This window comes from Acomys russatus, chromosome 17 (assembly GCF_903995435.1).
Source record: "Acomys russatus chromosome 17, mAcoRus1.1, whole genome shotgun sequence".
NCBI classification, from domain to species: domain Eukaryota; kingdom Metazoa; phylum Chordata; class Mammalia; order Rodentia; family Muridae; genus Acomys; species Acomys russatus.
Window position 1 is genome coordinate 51,550,764 of NC_067153.1, and position 20,656 is coordinate 51,571,419.

Below are 20,656 nucleotides of genomic sequence, written 5' to 3' on the forward strand. Positions count from 1 at the left end.
TCTGCGCTCCCTGCCAGCTTCAGTTCTGTCGTGTCTCCCGGGCCCCTGCTCCCCCGCTCCGTCATCAGTGGAGTTCGCTCAGGCTGGGCACCACCCCGGGAGTGCCCCAGGCCGACTGAATGGCGCTCGCAGCCCCAGCATTAGTGGGTGGCTTCGGTTGAGCCAGACCGAGGCCTCAAGTATCCTCTTTGAGGTGGGCGGGGCGCAAGGAACCTCACTACCACATTGGCAACAGGCTGGACCTGGCACTCATGCGGTTCCCCGGGGTGAGGGCTGCTGGACCTTGATTCTCCCTAATCCTAGCAGCTCAGTCTTCTACCGAATATCCTCGTAGCTGGAACTCTGCCCTCACTGCCCTCCTTTCTTGGTCCCCTGACCCAGCATATCTGGGCCTTAACTATCTCCAAGTCTTCAGTTGTCTATAGTGTGAGACAATACCATTGCCTAGGGTTCTTCTGGCTTCCAAGTTGTCCATCCTGTGGTCCCTTGGATCTGTGACACGGCGATGGTCCCACTGTATCAGAACTAGTCTCCAAGCCCCATTTCATGTCCACCCTGGGATACTTATCTCCTCCACCCAGATTTGCCCTCCTTTAAAACTGCCTACTTCCTCTTCTTTCCTTAGGTATCTTCTCCCAAACTTCGGGGATCCAACCCAAGTCATTATTTTGGTTTTTCGAGACAGGGTTTCTCTGTGGAGCCTAGGCTGTCCTGGACTGGATTTTAAGACCAGGCTGGCCTCGAACTCAGAGATCAGCCTGCCTCTACCTCCTTGAGTCCTGGGATTACAGGTGTGCGCCACGGAGCCTGGCTCCGCACCAACTCTAAAGTCTTACCCCCTTCCCCAACCTGAAGACTTAACAAATCTGAGAATTTCACTGGTTCCTTTTTAAATATTTTTATTTTATGTGCATTGGTGTTTTGCCTGCATGTATGTCTGTGTCAGAGATTGGAGCTACAGACAGTTGTGTGTGCTGTCATGTGGGTGCTAGGAATTGAACCCGGGTCCTCTGGAAGAGCAGCCTCTTTAACCACTGAGCCACAGCCCCAATTTCACTGGTTCTTTAAGCAAGTTGGACGTGCTCCATCGACAAGCAGGCAGACTTTGTGAATCACCTCCCCTCCATTAGCAACCGCCCCCCCCACATACAAAAGACCTCAAAATATCCAGTGATTTCAACACCCCCGCCCCACACAAGGGATATCAAAATATCCAGATTTCAACAACACCAACACACACACACACACACACACACACACACACACACACACACATACACACACACTCCAAAATAGCTAGTGAATAACAGGGCTGCAAACTTTGTATCAAAAATATTTAAAAAAAAAAAAAAAAAACAAGTACTGTATCACAAAAAGATATTTTAATACCAAAGTTGTGGGAAGGCTAGTATTCCAAACAGTATAGCTCAAAATAGAAGGCAGGAGGCTGGAGGGTGAAAGAGTCCTCCAGTCCTTCCGGTCTGTCCCTGGGGCTGGCTGCCTCATGATATCCACCCAGCCCTCTTAGATCCCCTGAATGCTGCTCATAGCTTTCTCCAACTTGCCACACAAGGGAAACCTGGGGACCACAGCCTCCAGGATTAGTTTTTCACTAACCAGGCATCTTAACCATGAGGGCTCTTTGGGTTGGGGGAGGGGAGCACTTCTTTGAAGCCATCTGTCTTTTCCCTCTAGGCCATGCCCTTGGCACGGATGGAAAGGGGTGGCCTTGAGCTCCTCTGGCCAGAAGCTCTGCTAACTCAGCTGACTCCACCCTGGGAGAGTGAGAGTAGGAGAGGATGTAGCTGGTAGGAGGCCCCAGGATGTATACTCTGCCCAGCAGCCAGAAGCCCCCCCAAGGGGACTGGAACTTTCCTCATTCCTGTATCAGCCTTGGGTCTATGCCCTAGGCATTACTGTTGTGTCCACACCCTCCCACCTCCCCCTAAGTCTGTTTCCAGTGTTCTGAGGATGACCAACTGCCAGACAGACGCTGGTTATAGCTCTAGGCCGACAGTGGCTGAGGTCCATGGGGGCCACCATGAAGCCTACTGTGATGACAATCATCAGAAAGTCAAGGGGAAAACATGAGAAACACATTGATGTGACATCTGAGATGTGCTTTTAAGGTAGGGCAACTAAGACCTGGGGCCTCAGACCTGGCCACTGTACACCTGCATAGGAAGCTGGGCACACCAAAGGCACAGTTTGCAGACTCCAAATGGCTAGCACTCTGCTGGCCCCTCAGCCTGAGGGCTCCAGCTGTCACAGTGGAAGGTGCCATATTCCTAAAGATCCCTTACAGGCTTTGGGTGGTGAGGCTGGCACGTGTGTGTGCGCGCGCGCGCATCAGCACCACTTTTTTTTTTTTTTTGGTTTTTCGAGATAGGGTTTCTCTGTGTAGCCTTGGCCATCCTGGACTCACTTTGTAGACCAGGCTGGCCTCGAACTCACAGCGATCCGCCTGCCTCTGCCTCCCGAGTGCAGGGATTAAAGGCGTGCGCCACCACGCCCGGCTTTTTTTTTTTTTTTAAATATTTATTTATTATGTATACAGTGCTCTGCTTGCATGCACACCAGCACCACTCTTCCTAATGTTAAGGTCTCCACCTTGACCTGCCTCTGCTCAGTTTTCTGACTGGTCACACCCTTGGACTCTGTATTAAACTGATCTAGCTCTGGATCTCTGTGAGTTCAAGGCCAGCTTGGTCTACAAAGCAAGTCCAGGACAGTCAAGGCTATACAGAGAAACCCTAAACCAGTTTGCTAGCACACCTTTAAAGCATCCCAGTAGATAACCCATTCTCTGGGAATGCGTTCTTTCCCTACTATTGCCTCACACCGTCCAGTGAGCCATCTACATGGCTCAGTGTCTGAGGAGTCTAAGGGGTCAGGAGACCCACCTATAGGTTTCTGAAACTTGGCTGGGGTTTGGCTATACAGCTCTGGGTCCACACTTCAGTCTGCACCTTCCCGAGGGCCCTGATATTGTGTTGGGTTATAACACTGTAACTCACTGGGGGAGGAAGGCGGCACTACACAACAGTATCTAATCCAGTAAGGGGTGAGACAGGGCCAGCACAGCATCCTCCAACATTCGGGGACCAGGATGTGGTTCGAAATGTCATTTTTACTGCTGGGACAAAGGTGGTTTGGAGGTGGAGGGGCTGAAGCCAGGATAGAGACTTGGAGAGGGAAGTGTGGCCGACTCAGGCCCCTGGGACCACATGTTAGCTCTTTCCTAGGAAGAGCACAGAACAGTACCTCCAAGAGACACCTCTACCTAAGAGATCGGGCTGTACCCGAAGGCCAAGACAGCAGAGAACGCAGCATCAGGTTACAGCCCGAAGCCTCCCAGGCTTCAAGGGGAGGCACAGACACAAGGGGGGAAAGCTGGCATATCATCTGGCAGCCTGGGTGAAATGCTTGGAGCAGGTGTCCAGGGGCTGTTCCAAGAAAAGGAACAGGGACTGTAATGAGGACCTCAAAGAACAGCCAGAGCTTGCTCTCCCAAGTGGAATGACAGGCCCAACACCATCCCGCACTCTCACCCTGCCCAATCACAGCAGTAAAAAGGTTTAGGTCCTCACAGGACAAAGAGCTTTGGCCCTCTCCAGTAGCTGCCTAGACAAAGTACCCCATCACTCCCCCAGAAGATGGCCTGAGCTGTAGAGAGGGGCTGCCCTTGGCAGCTGCCTCCCTCCATCCTGGGCTGGGAAGCATGCTGGGCTAAAGGACCCACAACACAAGACATCCTGGAGTGTGGGCAGATGGGAGCCAGGAGGGGGGCGGGTGGTGAAGGCACCTACATCAGTGAGGGTTACTAAGCCCACTCCCACCTCCAGCTGTGGAGGACAGGTAGGGGCCAAGAAGGAGTGAGGCAGTGCCAGCACAGAATCCCCCAATAGTCAGGGACCACCAGACTGTCATTCCAAATGTCGTTTTACTGCTGGGACAAAGCTGGTTCTGGGGGAGGGGCTGAAGCTGAGGTAGGAGCCCAAGGCTGGAAGCTCCAGCTTGGCAGAGGCCGGCCCTCAAGGCGAAGGGGACTTGGCAGACTTAGGCCCCCAGGACCACACAAGCGGGCCCTGTCCTAGGGAGGGCACAGGACTGCTTGCAGGTCCTTAGGCAGGGAGCCAATAACTGTATCGATGTACAGCTGAGCCCGCTGCAGTGTCACCTCCTTCACAGGGAGCTGGTGGCCCTGTGCCCGCACCTAGAGGGACAATGATAGTAAGGGGGTGGACACAACTGCTGGCCTGGCGGGGTGGACGCTGGGCAGTACAAGAAGGTTTCTCACCAGCTTCTCCCTAAGTTTCAGGACTAGGTCCACCACTTCCACCTCCGACTTGTCCTTCATCCAGGCCTCGATGTTCTGTTAGGGACATTTCAGGCTCTTTTCACCAAGCCTCCCCTTCACTCTGGGCCTGTACTTATCCCCTCCCTTTGCCTTCCCTCACCGCCTCACAAATAGCTTCCAGGTGCAGAGCCTCCAGCTTCTGGGCCATTTCTTTGTGTCGTTGCCGATACCAGCCATCGAAATGGGGGGACTTGAAAAACTGCCTGTGATGGATGGCAAGGGGCAGCTGAGGAGCTGTCCTAGTGTATACTGGGGGGGGGGGTGGTTAGGGGGGATGTGCCTACAGCAGCCTGTGCCAGATGTGTTCCCACCTGTAGAGGCCCAGCCAGTCGCCCTTGAGGATGCAGGTGAGCTGGGGTCCAGCATGCTCCAGGCTTCGCAGGAAATCATCCTGGCGGAAGGGGCAGATCTGGGGGGGGCTCTGAGACAAAGTTGTATGAGCTGGGTGCTAAAGAGCACAGGCACATTAGGTAGGTCCTACCTTTCAGAAGGATGGGAACCCCCCCCTCCAAGATATATCTGAAGACCTTCACCCTGCTTGGGGCAGATCCCTGGACAACCCTTTAGGAGTTCTGCCCATGCCCCTCCTTGCAGTCCTCATTTCTCTGCCCTGGGGAGGGGGGTGCTTGGCAAGCACAGGGTCAACTTTGTGCCCCGGTGGCTGCGGCATCACAGCTGCCCTCTCTGTTGTATGTGGACAACTGCCTCAGACCTTCCCTTCTTGGAATGGGGACAGAAGACAACCCTCCCCAGAAGTCCCTGGACTCTACCTTCCAGGGTGTAATGCTTTTCTGCAGTGGCATGAGGCTGGCCATGTAGTGCTCCTGAAGAAAGGTAAGGGACAGGGTGTGATTGTAGTCATAGCCTCCGCTGTCACCCCCTTACTCACTCTCCCTCATGCCCATTGCTGGCACACGCCTGCCTGTCTCACCAGAGGGATGATGAAACTCTGCGTGAGCTCCAGGAGGTGTCGCCTCAGCAGGGCACTTAGCGCATCCCACGGTCGCTTCTTCTGTACGCCCTGCAAGTGGAAGCAGGGGACCAGGTCTCAGCACTGACTGGTACCCTGCATCCTTCACACCTCACCGAGTGCCCACGGCCAGGCCCCACCCGATGGCCTGTACCTTGAGCAGTCCTTTAAGCAATGCTTTGTCCCGGTGGAGGTGGGCAGTGTATGAGGTGTAGAGGCCTGACAGGAGATCAGAGCTGTGGCTGTCCGTTCAGTCTCCCTTCCACACTCCCACAGCTCTACTGACGATGAAGACGGCTGTCTGATCTGCCTACAGCCCCATTCCCTTGACAGAACCTGCACATCTCTCACCCCATTTGTCCCGAGACTCAAGAGACCCTGCTAAAGAAGACAGTGTCCTGTCCTGTCCCCTCACCCCCCTGCCACCATGGGGCCTGAGTAGAAAGAAAAACAGTCAGAAGGCCTGGCTATCACCACTGGAGGGATCTACCAAGTACCTTACCAGAGTAGATGGGGCTGCAGCCCAAGAGGGAGGCACAGACCTGGCTTGGTGTCGAGGGTCTTCAGCCGAGAGGGTTTTTTAAGCTTGACCTGCTTAGGAAGGTCCCCTGTGAAATACACCCAGTAGGCAAGGCTCAGCACCCACGGCTCTGCCTAATGTGGACTCTGAGGTGCTCAGTGCAGAAGCCACTTAGGTCCCAAGCAGGTGTGGCCCTGGATTTCTCACCTGACATCTTAGGCTCCCCGATTCGGAGGATGTGGGGCCAGTGCTGGAGTGTTTTGATAAAGAAAGGGTTTGTGACTCCCAGGACCACGTTTGGTCTAGAGAGAGAGAGAGAGAGAAGAGAAGAGAGAAGAGGCAGAGAGAGGCCTAGGGGAGGTGGTGTGTGTGAGAGAGAAGGGAGGACATGTACTTACGGAGCCTGTGTTCGTGTTGTTAGCTCCTTGAACTCGCTGTCGTGAATGGTGAAGTAGGGGCGGAAATCACAGCAGAACTTCAGGGGCTGTAGGCAGCTGTATGTGGGGGTGGGGCGTGGGGGAGGAGGGCAGCAAGGAATGTGTAAGGCTGGGGTAGCAAGGCACAGCCATGACAGTCTAGTGGGTAAAGTCTGTACCTGGTCAGGGCTAGCACCAGCTCTGAAGACACGTCAGGGGAGGGTGCCAGGACCACTAGGGGCTCTCCAAGGAGCATGAGCTCCCACAGGGTCTGCACGTGGGTCAGCACTGGCCGGAAGCACCTGGTGCAGGACAGAGCAATTGGGGCAGTCGGACAGCTTTGTTACAAAGGTGCTGTGGCGAGCATAGGACACTACCCTTCCCAAAGACAGCAGTAAGGAGTAAAGAGACACCAAGACTAAGTGGTGTCACAGGTCCTCAGAGTCACCCATGTTTTGATAGAGCACCTGAGCTAATGCTGGCCTGGGGGGCCTGACCTGGATCCTGCCTGTGAGGGGCTGGGAATCCTGCTGGAGATCCAAGGCCCCAGGAGGGACTGCTAGTCCAAGGTTCTGCTACACTCCCATTACCTCTTATGCCTCCAGACTAAATCCCTGCCTACTGTTGGGCCCAGAATGAACAACATAATCTCAGAGTCCAGGCTCCCTTGAAGACACCTAGAAAGGCACACAGGGGCAGCCTCAGAAAGCAAATGTTTCCCCAACATCCTCCCTGGGCTTAGACCCTTCCTTGCCCACTGTATCCATTTCCTCTAAGTCAGATACTTGGGCACAGGTTTCCTCTTCCTTGCAAGTGTCTCAAGGGTCACTCAGACGAGCAGCCTCTCTTCGTTAAGATGTGCCCTCTATGACATACACACGTGGGTGTCTGACTGTGTGTAGGCTCCCTCAGAGGAGCCTGTGGTACCCTACCGGGCTCACCTAAACAGATCCAGTTCATGGACACTTGTGAGGAAGACCGGGGCTGGCAGCAGGTTCTGAGAAGGGAAGGGAAGGGAAGTCAGACCAAGGTGAAGGCTCTATCTGATGGTCACCGTGCAGCCCCTGGGCCCTGCCCTCCCCTCCATTTCCCTCCCCCAACCCCAGCACAGGCTCCTTAATGAAACCCCTCTGGCTACCACCATGGCTTTGCCTGGGCTTGAGCACCCACAAAGTAGGTTGGTGAGGAGGCAGAGGAGCTAACCATCCAGCCCAGGAACAGACCTCAGGCTAAGGCCCAGCTCCCTTGGCCCCAGGTCCTACCTCTTGGTCACACCGCTTTGGGGGATTGGATTCCAGCTTGTCCACCCTGGATGGAATGTGCACCTGGGGAGAGAGGAAGCAGCTGCTGGGAAGTGGGGTAGAGTGTTTCCGCCCCCCCACCAACACCAACATTGCTTACTCTTCGGTTAGCCCTCACCTGAAAGACAACTCCCATGATAGGTAGGTTCAGGGTCTGCCCGGGCACGGGGGCTGGCCATTGGTCAATCTCATTACAAACTGTGGACACAGGTGGCTGATGTCAGGAGCCCTCCCAAAAGGCTGAGACGAGACAGTTGGCCACGTCTGACAGCCACTCACCTGCTTCCAGACAGGGTGCCAGCTTCTCAAAGTACTCAGGGGCGATCAGGGTTAGGAGTGACTGAAACAGCCGGACAAATGGCAGGCGGGACACCAGCACTAAAGACTGATGATGCAGGGCCAATCAGAGGGCATTCGGCTACAGACATCACTCCTATAATTTCAGGAGCCCATGGCAACCCCGAAGCCATGCTTTACTCAGAGCTGGCCAGGGCAGCGCATCCCTGCCACTCCATCAGACAGCTGCCACAAAGTAGCCTAACTGTGTTTCAGGAACAGACAAGACAAAGCCTGGTGTCTGCGCCATAGGGTAGATAACCAGAGATGGCAGCAGGGTTAAGACTGAACCCAGGGCCTGCAGAGGGAAATGTAAGCTGGCTACTTCCTTACCCTGGGCCGTGCGATGAGACCAGCAAGGCTTGAGGAGCTGGAATATTCTGGGCCCAAGGACAGAAAATGCCATACTAGACAAGGAAGGGACTTCAGGAAGTACTGGGCGCAGTGGTGGCTCCTCCTTGGTCCTGCTAGCCAGGTGGGCTACGCTAGCAGTCTGCCATTCGCTTCCTCTGCACAATGCTATCTCACAGTGGCACGCAGCTTACCTTCTGGAAGTAGCCCCTCTTCATAGAGCTGTCCTTCACCTGCCTGAAGTACACATAGCCCAAGTAGTGCGCTGGCTCCCTCTGTAAGGAGCGCAGTGTTAGCCATGCCATCCCTGGGGCATCGGCTAGATCCAGGGTGACATAAACAGAGGCCGTAAAGGAGGAGGAAACCTATAGCTGGGCATGGTGGCACACACCTCTTCTAATCCCCGCACTCAGAGCTAAGGTTGGGAGGCAAAGGTGGATCTCTCTTTGAGTTCAACGCTAGCCTGGTCTACATAGTGAGTTCCAGGACAGCCAGGGTTATGTGAGAGACCCTGTCTTTTAAAAAGACGGGGCAGGGGGAACCTAAGAATCCAGATCTTGGAGATACTTGCCCCTGAGACTAGGACCTGCCCTTTGCCTACCGCAGTGCGACCTAGGATTCCCTAGTTCAAAAAGTGGGCTAAGCCAGTCAAGGGGACATGTGCTGATATATAGAAAGGACTTAGTCGCCTGGTCTACAAAGTGAGTCCAGGATGGCCAAGGCTACACAGAGAAACCCTGTCTCCAAAAAAAAAAAAAAAAAAAAAAAAAAAGAAAGGACTTAATCAATATGAGAGTTCCCCAAGACTCCTAAAAGGCCCTGCAGACTTCTGCGTATTAAGCCACAGCTTATTTAACCGCCTAGGTGCCCGGCAAAGGAGACATGAGGCACAAAAATCAACTTTAGTGATCCTGGTGAATCCCGTAAGAGCTGGGCTAGGTGGAGATCCCCAATACAGGATCATCAGAGCTTAAAACAGTCATTGACCTCACAGGATGGGCCTGGCTAGCACTTCTACCACAAAAAGCCAAGGGATGTTCGCATCTAGGAGCCCCCAGCAAAGGGAAAGAAGACACAACCCAGAGAGATTTCCCACTAGTCACCTGCAGTGCCAAGGGGGCCTTGCTGTTGTAAGGCCTGTCATCAACATGCCAGAGGCTCCTCTGTCCTCCACACTGACGCATACGGAAACTGAACTGAGTGTCTCCAAGGCATCCTGAAAAGAGGCAGTCCCACCACACACGTCACAGGAGACTCTCCTTCCACTGTAAGGGGTGAGGAGCATGGTACAAAGGGTGCGGTTGGGCTGGCCTTTGCTGGCACCAATGCCCATTCAGGGGGAAAGCTGCCGTGTTTCCCAACAAGGCTCCTATCCTGATCCTACACGCCACATGAGGCTCTTGGAGTGAATTCAACACAGAGAACCATCTTCAGTTTCCCTGCGGGAGCCTGGCTCAAGCTGCCTGGGACACTACACAGTGCTCACCTGGTAGCTGCTATGATGAAGGAGACCAGGTTGCCCAGATATGTGGCTTTACATGGGTTTTTGAGAACCTGGCTACCTTGCTGCTTCTGGGGCTCTGGCAAAGCCTCAACCTTATAGTATCCTGTATACTGCTGGCCCGGGCTCCATGGTCCCATTTGTTGTTTAATACTTTTCAGCCCCAGAGCCAATGTCCAGTTCAGGGAGGGTGGGGCCACCTACCTGAGTGGGAGTCTGGAAAGGACAGGTAGCAGATGTTGCTTTTCTGAAACAAAGAGAGCCCAGTGAGGGCTAGCTCAATCCTGGGGACATCCAATCCCAAGAAATCCAGAACCTACCTCCTTGTCTGTGAGCCGGAAGTCACTTGGGTAGACTAGCTGCAGGGAAAGACAGAGCATTTGGTGATCCTGCCACTGTCACCTCTGTGTGAGGCAACACCAAGACAGTTCAGTGTTTGCTGGGGGGCCATCACCTGGCCTTGGAATGACCTTCTCCTTCCTTGTATGCTATCTTACATCAGACCCTCCTTTTCCTTGACTCTGCTCCATGACCTTCATTCTAGTATATACCACGTTTGCCTGCTAGTTTCCCCACAACTTCATACTAGCTAGCTAGAGTCATTTGGGAGGAGTGACTCTTGGTTGACTAAATGCTTTCATAAGACCGGCCGGAAGCTAGAGAGATGGCTCAGCAGTTAGGAGCACTGTCTGCTCTCCCAGAGGTCCTGAGTTCAATTCCCAGCAACCACATGATGGCTCACAACCATCTATAATGAGATCTGTGCAGGTATACATGCAGATAGAACACTGTATATGTAATAAGTAAAATAAATCTTAAAAAAAAAAAAAAAAAGACTAGCTGGTAAGCAAGTCTATAGTGCATTTTCTTAATTAGTGAATGATGTGGGAAGGCCCAGCCTACCGTGGATGCTGCTGCCCTTTGATGGGTGGTCCTTGGAGATATAAGAAACCAAGCTGAGGCCGGGCATGGTGGTGCACGCCTTTAATCCCAGCACTCAGGAGGTAGGTTTGTGAGTTCCAGGCCACCCTGGTCTACAAAGAAAGTCCACGACAGCCAAGGCTACACAGAGAAACACTGTCTCAAAAAACAACAAAACAAAACAAAAAAAAAACCAAGCTGAGAGCTGGTGTGGTAGTGCACGCCTTCAATCCTAGTCCTTAGAGGCAGAGGCAGTGAGACTGAAGACGGGACTGTTTCAGGTGACCCCTCCTCCAAAAATCCAATATAAGTGAAGGCAAAGCCAGCCTGGTCTACATAGTGAGTTTTAGGACAGCCAGGCTACAAAGTAAGACCCTGTCTCAAACAAACACAAATTATGTGTACATATGTGAGCCCACTGGTTCATGTGCATGCAGGAACCTGTGGAGGTCGGAAAAAGACCATGAGCATCCCTAGAACTGGAGTTCCCCAGTCTCATTGCCTCCTTTTCATCCTCCTCTCTCTCACCAGCAACAGTCTCTGCCTCCTGAGTGCTGGGACTAAAGGTATTGACCACCATGACTAGCCTGATACACACGTTTTAAAAAACAAGCACTTGGAAGGCAGAGGCAGGAGCATCTCTAAGTTCAGGGAAACCTTGTCTTGGAAAAAGAAAACAAAAAAACAAGACAAAACAACAACAACAACAAAAAGAAAAGAGGCCAGGCATGGTGGCACACACCTTTAATCCCAGCACTTGGGAGGCAGAGGCAGGTGAATCTCCGTGAGTTCAAGGGCAACTTAATCTATATAATGAGATTCAGGACAGCCAGGGCTACAAAGTGAGACCATGCCTACTGGGGGGGGGGGGGGGGGGGGGGGGGGCAAGGGGAGGAGAAAGAAATTCCCAGGCAGTGTGTCTCATGCCTTTAATTTCAGCACTTGGGAGGCAAAGGCAGGTGGATCTCTGGGAGTTCTATACCAGCCTGGCTTACAGAGCAAGTTCTAGGACAGCCAGGGTTATACAGAGACCCTGTCTCAAAAAAAGGGAAAGAAAAAAAAAAAAAAAATCCAAAACCACCACCACCAGAAACTGTAAAGGAGTTCTGAGACAGTGAAAGCTGCCTCCTGGGAGGGTGTGGACATTACAGTAAAGGATTTCTATGGGCTTATTGGCCAGAGGACAGACCCCATAGGCCTCTGAGTTGAGCTGGATCATTGAGTATAAAAGGACTGAGATGGCAGAGCCAAGCCCTTTCTTCAGCTGACCTGCATGTACCAAGACCCTCTCCACTTCACTTTCTTGCACACAGGCTCAGGTGCCCCCATCTACAGAGGGCTGCCCTGCGTGGTTGCTGGAGTCCATTGCGAGTCCTACAGGTCCAAAACTACTTACCCTCTGTTTCTAGCAAAGCTAACTCCTGCAGGGCAAGAGCGTACATTCCTTTAAGCTTTTATGAACCGTGAGCTGAGCTAAGACACAGCAGGACCTGTCTGGTGATGACTTCTCAGAACTTGACTGAGAGTCGTGGACCACTTTTTTTTTTTTTTTTTTTTTTTTTTTGGTTTTTTGAGACAGGGTTTCTCTGTGTAGCCTTGGCCATCCTGGACTCACTTTGTAGACCAGGCTGGCTTTGAACTCACAGCGATCCGCCTGCCTCTGTCTCCCGAGTGCTGGGATTAAAGGCGTGCACCACCACGCCCGGCTTCGTGGACCACTTTTTGCCTTCAATTCTATTGGCCTTTTGAGGGAAGGGGTCACCTGCAATAAATTTCTTCAGTCTCACTGCTGCCTCCTTATCATCCTTACTCAGCTGAGCCTGGATGAATCTCCGGGATATGGCCTGTGTCTTTCTTCCACGTGCCCAATGCCACAATCAGTCCTTGGCTTCACATGACTCAGTCAGGCTGAGCTGTGAATGAAAGGATGCAGGGCAAAAGCTCTACGGAAGTCTGCAGGACTCTGCACTTCCCTGAGATGTCTAAGGGTGAGGAGGAAAGACAAAAGGCAAACACGATGAGGGTCAGATGAATGACTCACTGCACAGACTCGCTCCTGAGTTACTTATCTACTGTCTGCCTCCAGTCAGCCGGGCGGTGGTGGCGCACACCTTTAATCCCAGCACTCGGGAGGCAGAGGCAGGTGCATCTCTGAGTTCATGGCCGGCCTGGTCTTACAAAGAGAGTCCAAGACAGCCAGGGCTCTGTGTAACAGAGAAACCCTGTCTCAAAAAACCAAAAAAGAAAGAAAGAATGAATGAATTATACTTTAAAGATTTTAAATCTCTAGCCTCTCAGAGATTAGCTGGGCCTTAGCATTCCCCACCCACAAAAAGGTATGCTGTGGGCCGGGCATGGTGGTGCACGCCTTTAATCCCAGCACTCTGGAAGCAGACAGATCGCTGTGAGTTCAAGGCCAGCCTGGTCTACAAAGCAAGTCCAGGACAGCTAAGGCTAACAGACAGACCCTGTCTGGGAAAACCAAAAAGAAAAAAGAAAAGAAAAAAGGGTATGCTGCACCAACTGTCTCAAGGGTCACTTCAGCCTTACCTCAGTTCACTCATAACCTCTCAGCTCTCATCAGTGCCTCTGACAGTGCAGATCTGCCTCTGCGACAACCTGCATATATAGTGCACCTTCTGTGGTGGCCAGCTTTGTGTCTTTCAGAACAGACATTATCTTGACTGACTCTGCCAAAGGCCTCACTGAGCCTGTAACATTTTCTCCTTTCTCTTTTCTTTATCTTTCTGGTGTGTATGGGGGAGGGGAGGGAGCTTTTTGATTTGTTTTGCGATTTTTGAGACATGGTTTCTCTGTGTAGAGAAACTCACTTTGTAGACCAGGCTGGTCTCGAACTCACAGTGATCTACCTGTCTCTGTCTCCAGAGTGCTGGGATTAAAGGCCTGCGCCACCGTGCCTGGCTCTTTCTGGTGGTTTTGTGGTTTGGTTTTGTTTCCTTTTTTTTTTTTTTTTTTTTTTTTTCTTTTGAAAAGAAAAGTCTCAGTATATAGGCTTGGCTTGCATGGAACTCATTATGTTGACCAGGCTGGCCTTGAACTCACAGAGATCAGCCTGCTTCTGCGTCCATAGTCAATGGCCATCTTTTTTTTTTTTTTTTTTTTTTTTTTTTTTTTTTTTTTTTTTTTTTTTTGAGACAGGGTCTCTCTGTATTAGCCTTGGCCGTCCTGGACTCACTTTGTAGACCAGGCTGGCCTTGAACTCACAGACATCTGCCTGCCACTGCCTCCCCGAGTACTGGGATTAAAGGTGTGTGCCACCACGCCCAGCCTAATGCCATCTTTTTTTCTTGTTCTTTCCCCCAAACCCCTTTTCTTTTCTTTCTTTCTTTTTTTTGGGGGGGGGGGTTCAAGACAGGGTTTCTCTGTGTAGCCTTGGCTGTCCTGGCCTCACTTTGTAGACCAGGCTGGTCTGGCCTTAAACTCAGAGCGACCCACTTGTCTCTGCTCTCAAGTTGCTGGGATTAAAGGCGTGCGCTGCCTCCACCTGGCTTCCCCTTTTCTTTCTTTACACAAGGTCTCACTCTGGCTCGGGTTCCTCTGGGACTCGCTATATAATCCGTATTAGCCTCCAACCCATGATCCTACCTCAGTGTCCTGAACACTAGGGTTTGCATGCACCACTATGCCTGTCTGATATTTTCATTTTATCTAGTAGAAGAGAAGATGCCTTTATGTGTAGGTGGATGCGTGGGATAGAGGCCTTCAAACCACAGAAAGACGGACCACATCAAAAGCCTGAGGCCCTGCCCAACCGCGCACAGCTGGTGACCAGATGCCAAAGGCTGAGGAGTGCTTAAGACAAGAGGGGCCAAGCAGGGCTTCCCGGGGTCTGCAGCTGATTCTAATCGAAAGAAGAATGCCACAGGATTTTCAGCAGGGAAGGCAACTATGGGTGACACTGGAGACTGCAGCAGACCCCATGTGAGACCTGGGGGTTAAGCTTGAGCAACCAAAGAGCAGGAGGTATTTCTGCCTCTTTGGGGGAAAAGGGCCACGTTAGATGCTGCGTAGGATACATTGATGGATAGGCAGTTAGGCCTTTAGAGACCTTACTCTGCCTGGGAAGCGCTCCTGGCGCTCTGAGGAAGAGGCTCCTCTTTGGAGAGGTGACAGGCGATGGGAAAGAGGAGGTCGCTAAGCTAGTCACTAGTCGAAGGAAGTAGGGGAAAGGTCAGCCTGAGGGTACAAAGCATTCAGTGAGACTCCTAAGAGGACCCTAGACCAAGCAGGAAAGGCTACAGGCGTGGAAGCCATGAGGCCTGCTTCCTGGAGGGTGGGCGTCCCGCGCGTTGGGGAATTGGAGGAAAGAAAGGAGCAGCAGGGGTGCCAAGCGAGGGAAGGGAGGAGCGTGGGGGTGGGGAGGGGCATCGGGAGAGGAGGGACGTCCGGAGAGGAGGGGCGTCTGGAGAGGCTCCGGCCGCAGAAGGAAAGACACACTGAAACACTTCTGCCGGGTCGGCCAGCCCAGCCGCTCACCTCTAGCGCCTGGCCCAGCTCCAGATCGAAGGTGACCACGCACACGCACTCCAGCCAGGCAGAGAAGCGCGCCCACGGTACCGCCGAGGCCCGCTCTGCGCGGCCGGAGGACGTGGATCTAGTCGCATCTAGTCCTCCGCCAACTTGCCGAGGCCCGGTGCCCACCGGCACCTCCATGGTGGTAGCTCCAGCGGTCCCCGCACGTTGCGGGGAAACGCAGGGGTTCACCTGGCCCGCCTTGGAGCAGTCGAGCTGCCGCCGCAGGCCCAGATGGGCCCCTGGAGCAGCCGCGCGCCCCCTGGTGCTTAGAGGTGCGTCCGCCCTGGGGCATCACCTAACGTACCAGCGAGAAAGGCCCCAAGCCTGTTAGAAGGGTCTGGAGATGGTGGCGCTCCCCGATAATGGAGGTGGTGCGACCACGGGCCGGCCAGTAGGGGCGCTAGTGCGGCACTGCATCTGGAAGGCCAGCAAGGGCGGTTCCTGATATCGCTGGTCCCCGGCTGGAATCTATGGGGCTTTGGGCGTTTAGGGGTGTCTACCAGGGTTGTGTTCATTATCGGTTCACGACCTTGTCACCTACGGAGTTCATGCTGGACAATCGCCGACGCTAGTTACAGACAAACCTAAAAAACTCAACACTATAATAAAAGTGTGAAAACCACGGCCAGCCTGTGGTGGCAACATGCCTTCAGTTCCAGCACAAAACAAACAATATGAAAACTACAGTGTCTGGGGCCGGAGAAATGGCTCAGCAAGTATGAACATGGGCTGCTCGTCCAGAGAACTCGGGTTTGGTTCTCAGCATCCACATGGCAGTTCACAACTGTAACTGCACTTCGGATTTGATGCTCTCTTCTGACCTACACGGGCGCCAGGCACACGCACACGTGGTGCACAGACAAACACTCTAAAACTAAAACAACACATCAATGTTTTAAGTTTCCATTTTTGTGTCTGAGTGTATAGATCTTCTGTACTGCACTGGGGTCCCCTGTTCAGGTTTGGACACCATCCAGCCATGTTTACTGAAGGCTATTCTAGCTGAGTTGGCATGTCTGCCCCAGAACCACTCCCACTTGAGCCTGATGTGCCCGCTTACGCTACCAAGGGGCAGCCTGGTCAACTAATGCTGCTGCCTCGGAAGTACCGTAGTTTGCAGGCCCTAGCTCCAAGGCCAGGTATATAGAAGGGTGAATTTAGAACCAAAGGACAATGAGGCAGGCTATAAAGACAGGAAAATTTGGGCAGTGGTGGCGCACGGCTTTAATCCCAGCACTTGGGCAGAGGCAGGCGGATCGCTGTGAATTCGAGGCCAGCCTGGTCTACAAAGTGATTCCAGGATAGCCAAGGATACACAGAGAAACCTTGCCTGGGGGGGGGGGGGGGAAGCAAAAAGAAGGAAGGAGGGGAGGAAGGAAAGAAACCTGGTTTACAGGGAAAGATACACAATCTCTCCTGCAACTTTAGCAGCTTCTGGTTTTACCTTACCCTCCAAGGCATTCTCAGAGCTACCTCACCCACCCTGCTTATCAAGAGTGGGGAGGAAGTATTGGTGATCTGTTGAGAAGATACAACCTGAGAGCCATCAAGATGGGAGACATGAGCAATGCAAATCACCTGTAACTCCCCCTTATGGGGCCCATAGCCATGGATTTGTGTTGCCCACTCCTTGAGAAGCCTACACCCATGCATGCTCTTGGATGTACCTTGCTTTCCCCCAGCACACGACCTCGTTTGAGACAGAGTCTCTCTATGTGGTCCTGGCTTGGGTGGAACTTAATATGTAGACCAGGTTGGGAATAAAAGCAGCCACACTAAGCGCTCGTGTGTGTGTGTGTGTGTGTGTGTGTGTGTGTGTGTGTGTGTGTGTGTGTGCGCGCGCGCGCGCGCGCTCGCTCTCTCTCTCTCTCTCTCTCTCTCTCTCTCTCTCTCTCTCTCTCTGTCCCCCTTCCCGTTTTATGTGTTTCCTCTGCCCCTCAAGCACTGAGATTAGAGGTGTGCACACACACACACCTCCATCACCACTGGGCTGCTTGTGCTTTAGCCTATATTAAAATATTCCTGTTAAGCCCCAACTCTTATTCTGTTTCTGAAGTAGGAGGGGCAGAGTGCTGACGGAGATAACGAAGGTGAAGACGATTCAGCCTTAGTGTTTTGCAGTTTTACACTTCATTGTCTTAGAGCCATCTTTTGGGGGAGGTGCAGGGTTTCTGTGTGTAGCCTTGGCTGTCCTGGACTTGCTTTGTAAACCAGGCTGGCCTCCCCAAGTGCTGGGATTACAGGCTTGCAGCACTGTACCCTGCTTTTTGGTACATTCATTTATTTATTTATTGTTAATTATTTTATTTGGGTTTTTTTGAGACAGAGTGTCTCTGTAGTGTTGGCTGTCCTGGACTTGCTTTGTAGACCAGGTTGGTCTCCCACTTAAAGGGATCTGCCTGCCTCTGCCTCCCGAGTGCACCACCACTCCCGGCACCACAGTTGTTGTTTTTTGAGACAGGGTTTCTCTGTGTAGCCTTGGCTGTCCTGGATTCATTATGTAGACCAGGCTGGCCTCGAACTTCTCCTGGTGATCCACCTGTCTCTGCCTCCCAAGTGCTGAGATTTAAAGCGTGCGCCACCACTGCTCGGCTTTGATTTGGTTTTTTCAAGACAGAGTTTCTCTGTGTAAACTGGCATGAGCCATTGCAACCAGCTGGTTTTTTTTTATCTTTTAAGCTTCTTCCAAAATTACTGACTTGGACCAGACTATCACAACAATCTCCAAGGGTTTGTTGTTGTTTTTTTTTCCAGATAAGGTCTCTCTGTCTAACAACCCGGGCTGTCCTGGAACTTTGTGCTGTAGACCAGGCCGGCCTTAGACTCAAGGAGATCCACCAGCCTTTGCCTCCCTAATGCTGGGATTAAAGACCTGTCTCATCATTCCCTGGTTTCCATATCCAAGTCTCAAGTGCTTTTTTCATGTATGTGGAGTTACGGGAAGGCCAAGTAGGTCTACACACATGATCAAAGCAGAAAGGATTGTAAAGCCCACCAACACCTTTTTTGTTATCACAGTGGTCCACTGACTTGTAATTGCCTAGAAATTACACACAGACAGCCCATCTGCCGGAAGCAGCCATGAGGTTCCAACCAGGGATTGAGTTTATGGTTATTTATGAGCTACGAAATCATTATCTTTTCCAATTACCAAAGTTTGTTGAATTTAAGATAATTATTATTTTATAAATAAGAAAGCTGCTACCAACTGCACAATCGTAAGCAAGCCAAGTCTCTGAGAGGACTAGTTTTGCAAGTTTATTCACAAGACCGTCCAATGTGGAGATGAGAGCTGGTGTCAAGTCTGCTTTCTCCGGGATAGAGTTTGGTAGGAGTCTTTATTGACTGAGATTGGGAAAAATAGAAGTGGGGACGATCCAGGAATATGCATCTAGCTACACATCAGGCTGCCATCATGACTCACAGGCCAGAGGTATTATCTGCAGCTTTCAAATTGGTGATTGCCTTTTAAGTATTAAAAAAAAAAAAAAAAAAAAAAAAGCTGGACAGTTGGTGGCGCACGCCTTTAATCCCAGCACTCGGGAGGCAGAGGCAGGCGGATCATTGTAAGTTCGAGGCCAGCCTGGTCTACAAAGTGAGTCCAGGACAGGCAAGGCTACACAGAGAAACCATGTCTCAAAAAACCAAAAAAATAAAAATGGCGAGAAAACACACCTTGTCATTTCCAATCTTATTGGAAAAATATTAGCATCATTATGTATGTTCATATTTAATACATATAGGTTTTCATAGATACCTTTCATGAGCTTACAGGATTTCCTATTCATGCCCTGTTTGTAAAGGGTATTTATCATGAACAACTTTAAGTTGTAGGAAATGCCATTTCTGCCTTATTGTGATAATAATGTGCGGTTTTGTCCTTTATTAACATAGTGTGTTGCATTGAATTTTGTGTGCTAAATAGTGGGATAAGCTCCATTATTCTTGGTATATAATCCTTTTTATATGCTACTGAATTTTACTCTGGAGCACTTCATTACTGTCTTTGGGGTTAGAGGACCTCTAGTTTAGCTACTATTTTTAGCTCTGTTACAATGCAGCTTTTATTAACATGTATTAATTGTACAAAGTAGTGTTTGTTTTTTTCTTGATACAAGGTGTCTTTGTAGCCAAGGGGCCTTTATCTAGCTTTGCAGCTGAGAATGACCTTGAACTCCTGATCTGGCTGCCTATACTTAGCAACTGTTGAGATTACAGGTGTGTACCATCTGACCATGCCTACCAAATGAGTGGTTTCACCATGATGTTTTCATATATCTATCTTATGTCAGGTGACACCTGCACTACTCTCCCCCTGGCGTCCTTCCCAGTCTCTAGTAGTGTCTCTTCTACATGCACATCTTTTTTTTTTTTTTTTTTTCCTCCCAAGACAGGGTTTCTCTGTGTAGACTTGGCTGTCCGGGACTAACTTTGTAGACCAGGCTGGACTCGAACTCACAGCGATCTACTTGCCTCTGCCTCTGCTTCCTGTGGATCATCTTTTTTTTTTTTTTTTTGGCTTTTATAAAGTCAAGGAAATTTATTTCCTGAGGTCATGACACAGGAAGTCAACGCCTAGCAGCTGTGGAGCTCTGGTGTGAAGGTCAGAGTGCTGACTACATGCTGGATGGACCAGGAATAGATCATCATTTTTTAAACTTCTATGAAAGACTGCATATAGCCAGACACACACCTTTAATTCCAGCTCTTGAGAGAAAGAGGCAGCAGGAAGATCTCCAGGTTCAAGGCCAGCCTAATCTACATAGTGAGTTCCAGGACAGTCAGGGCTACACACAGAAACCTGTTAAGTTTCAAATGGCTGAGGTGCCTATTTAACATTATCAAAGTGGACCTGGCTTCTAGGTTCTCTCAACCTCTCTCAGTCCCCACCTGATATGCCTGGCGTACCCGACCCTGTACCCACAGAGGCTGGGCTGCCCTTCCTCAGAGCATCTTCCCTACGTAATCCAGCAATTACCAGGGCATTGGTGGCCAACGCCTTTAATCCCAGCACTCAAGAGGCTGATCTCTGTGAGTTCAAGGTCAGCCCGGTATACAAAGCAAGTCTAGGACATCCAGGGCTAAACCAGAGAAAGCCTGCCTTAAAAAAAAAAGAAACAAACAAGCCGGGCATGGTGGCACACACCCTTAATCTCAGCACTTGGGAGGCAGAGGCAGGCGGATCTCTGTGAGTTCGAGGCCAGCCTGGTCTACAAAGTGAATCTAGGCCAGCCAAGTCTACACAGAGAAACTGTGTATGGAAAAACCAAAAACCAAACCAAACCAAAACGAAAGCCACAAAACAAAAACAAAACAAAACAAAACAAAAATACCAGGCTGGAGAAATGGCTCAGTAGTTAAGAGCACTGACTGCTCTTCCAGAGGACCTTGGTTCACTTCTGGGCTCCCACATGGTAGCTCACAACTGCCTATAACTCCAAAAT

General features: G+C 51.3%; 1 protein-coding gene across 1 annotated transcript; it reads right to left on the minus strand.

The window, feature by feature from the left end:
* Positions 1-3,543: 3,543 nt before the first annotated feature.
* Positions 3,544-15,577, minus strand: Dennd6b (DENN domain containing 6B). The gene is made up of 20 exons (XM_051160191.1): positions 15,174-15,577; positions 10,076-10,114; positions 9,960-10,002; positions 9,358-9,470; positions 8,449-8,529; positions 7,847-7,952; positions 7,686-7,765; positions 7,529-7,591; positions 7,208-7,263; positions 6,446-6,568; positions 6,249-6,344; positions 6,058-6,152; positions 5,873-5,938; positions 5,485-5,549; positions 5,292-5,381; positions 5,131-5,184; positions 4,672-4,781; positions 4,461-4,563; positions 4,301-4,375; positions 3,544-4,216 (listed from the first exon to the last, which is right to left on the minus strand). The coding sequence occupies exons 1-20, from the start codon at positions 15,348-15,350 to the stop codon at positions 4,094-4,096; spliced, it is 1,758 nt and encodes a 585-aa protein (XP_051016148.1). The 5' UTR covers positions 15,351-15,577; the 3' UTR covers positions 3,544-4,093.
* Between the last annotated feature and the right edge of the window lie 5,079 nt (positions 15,578-20,656).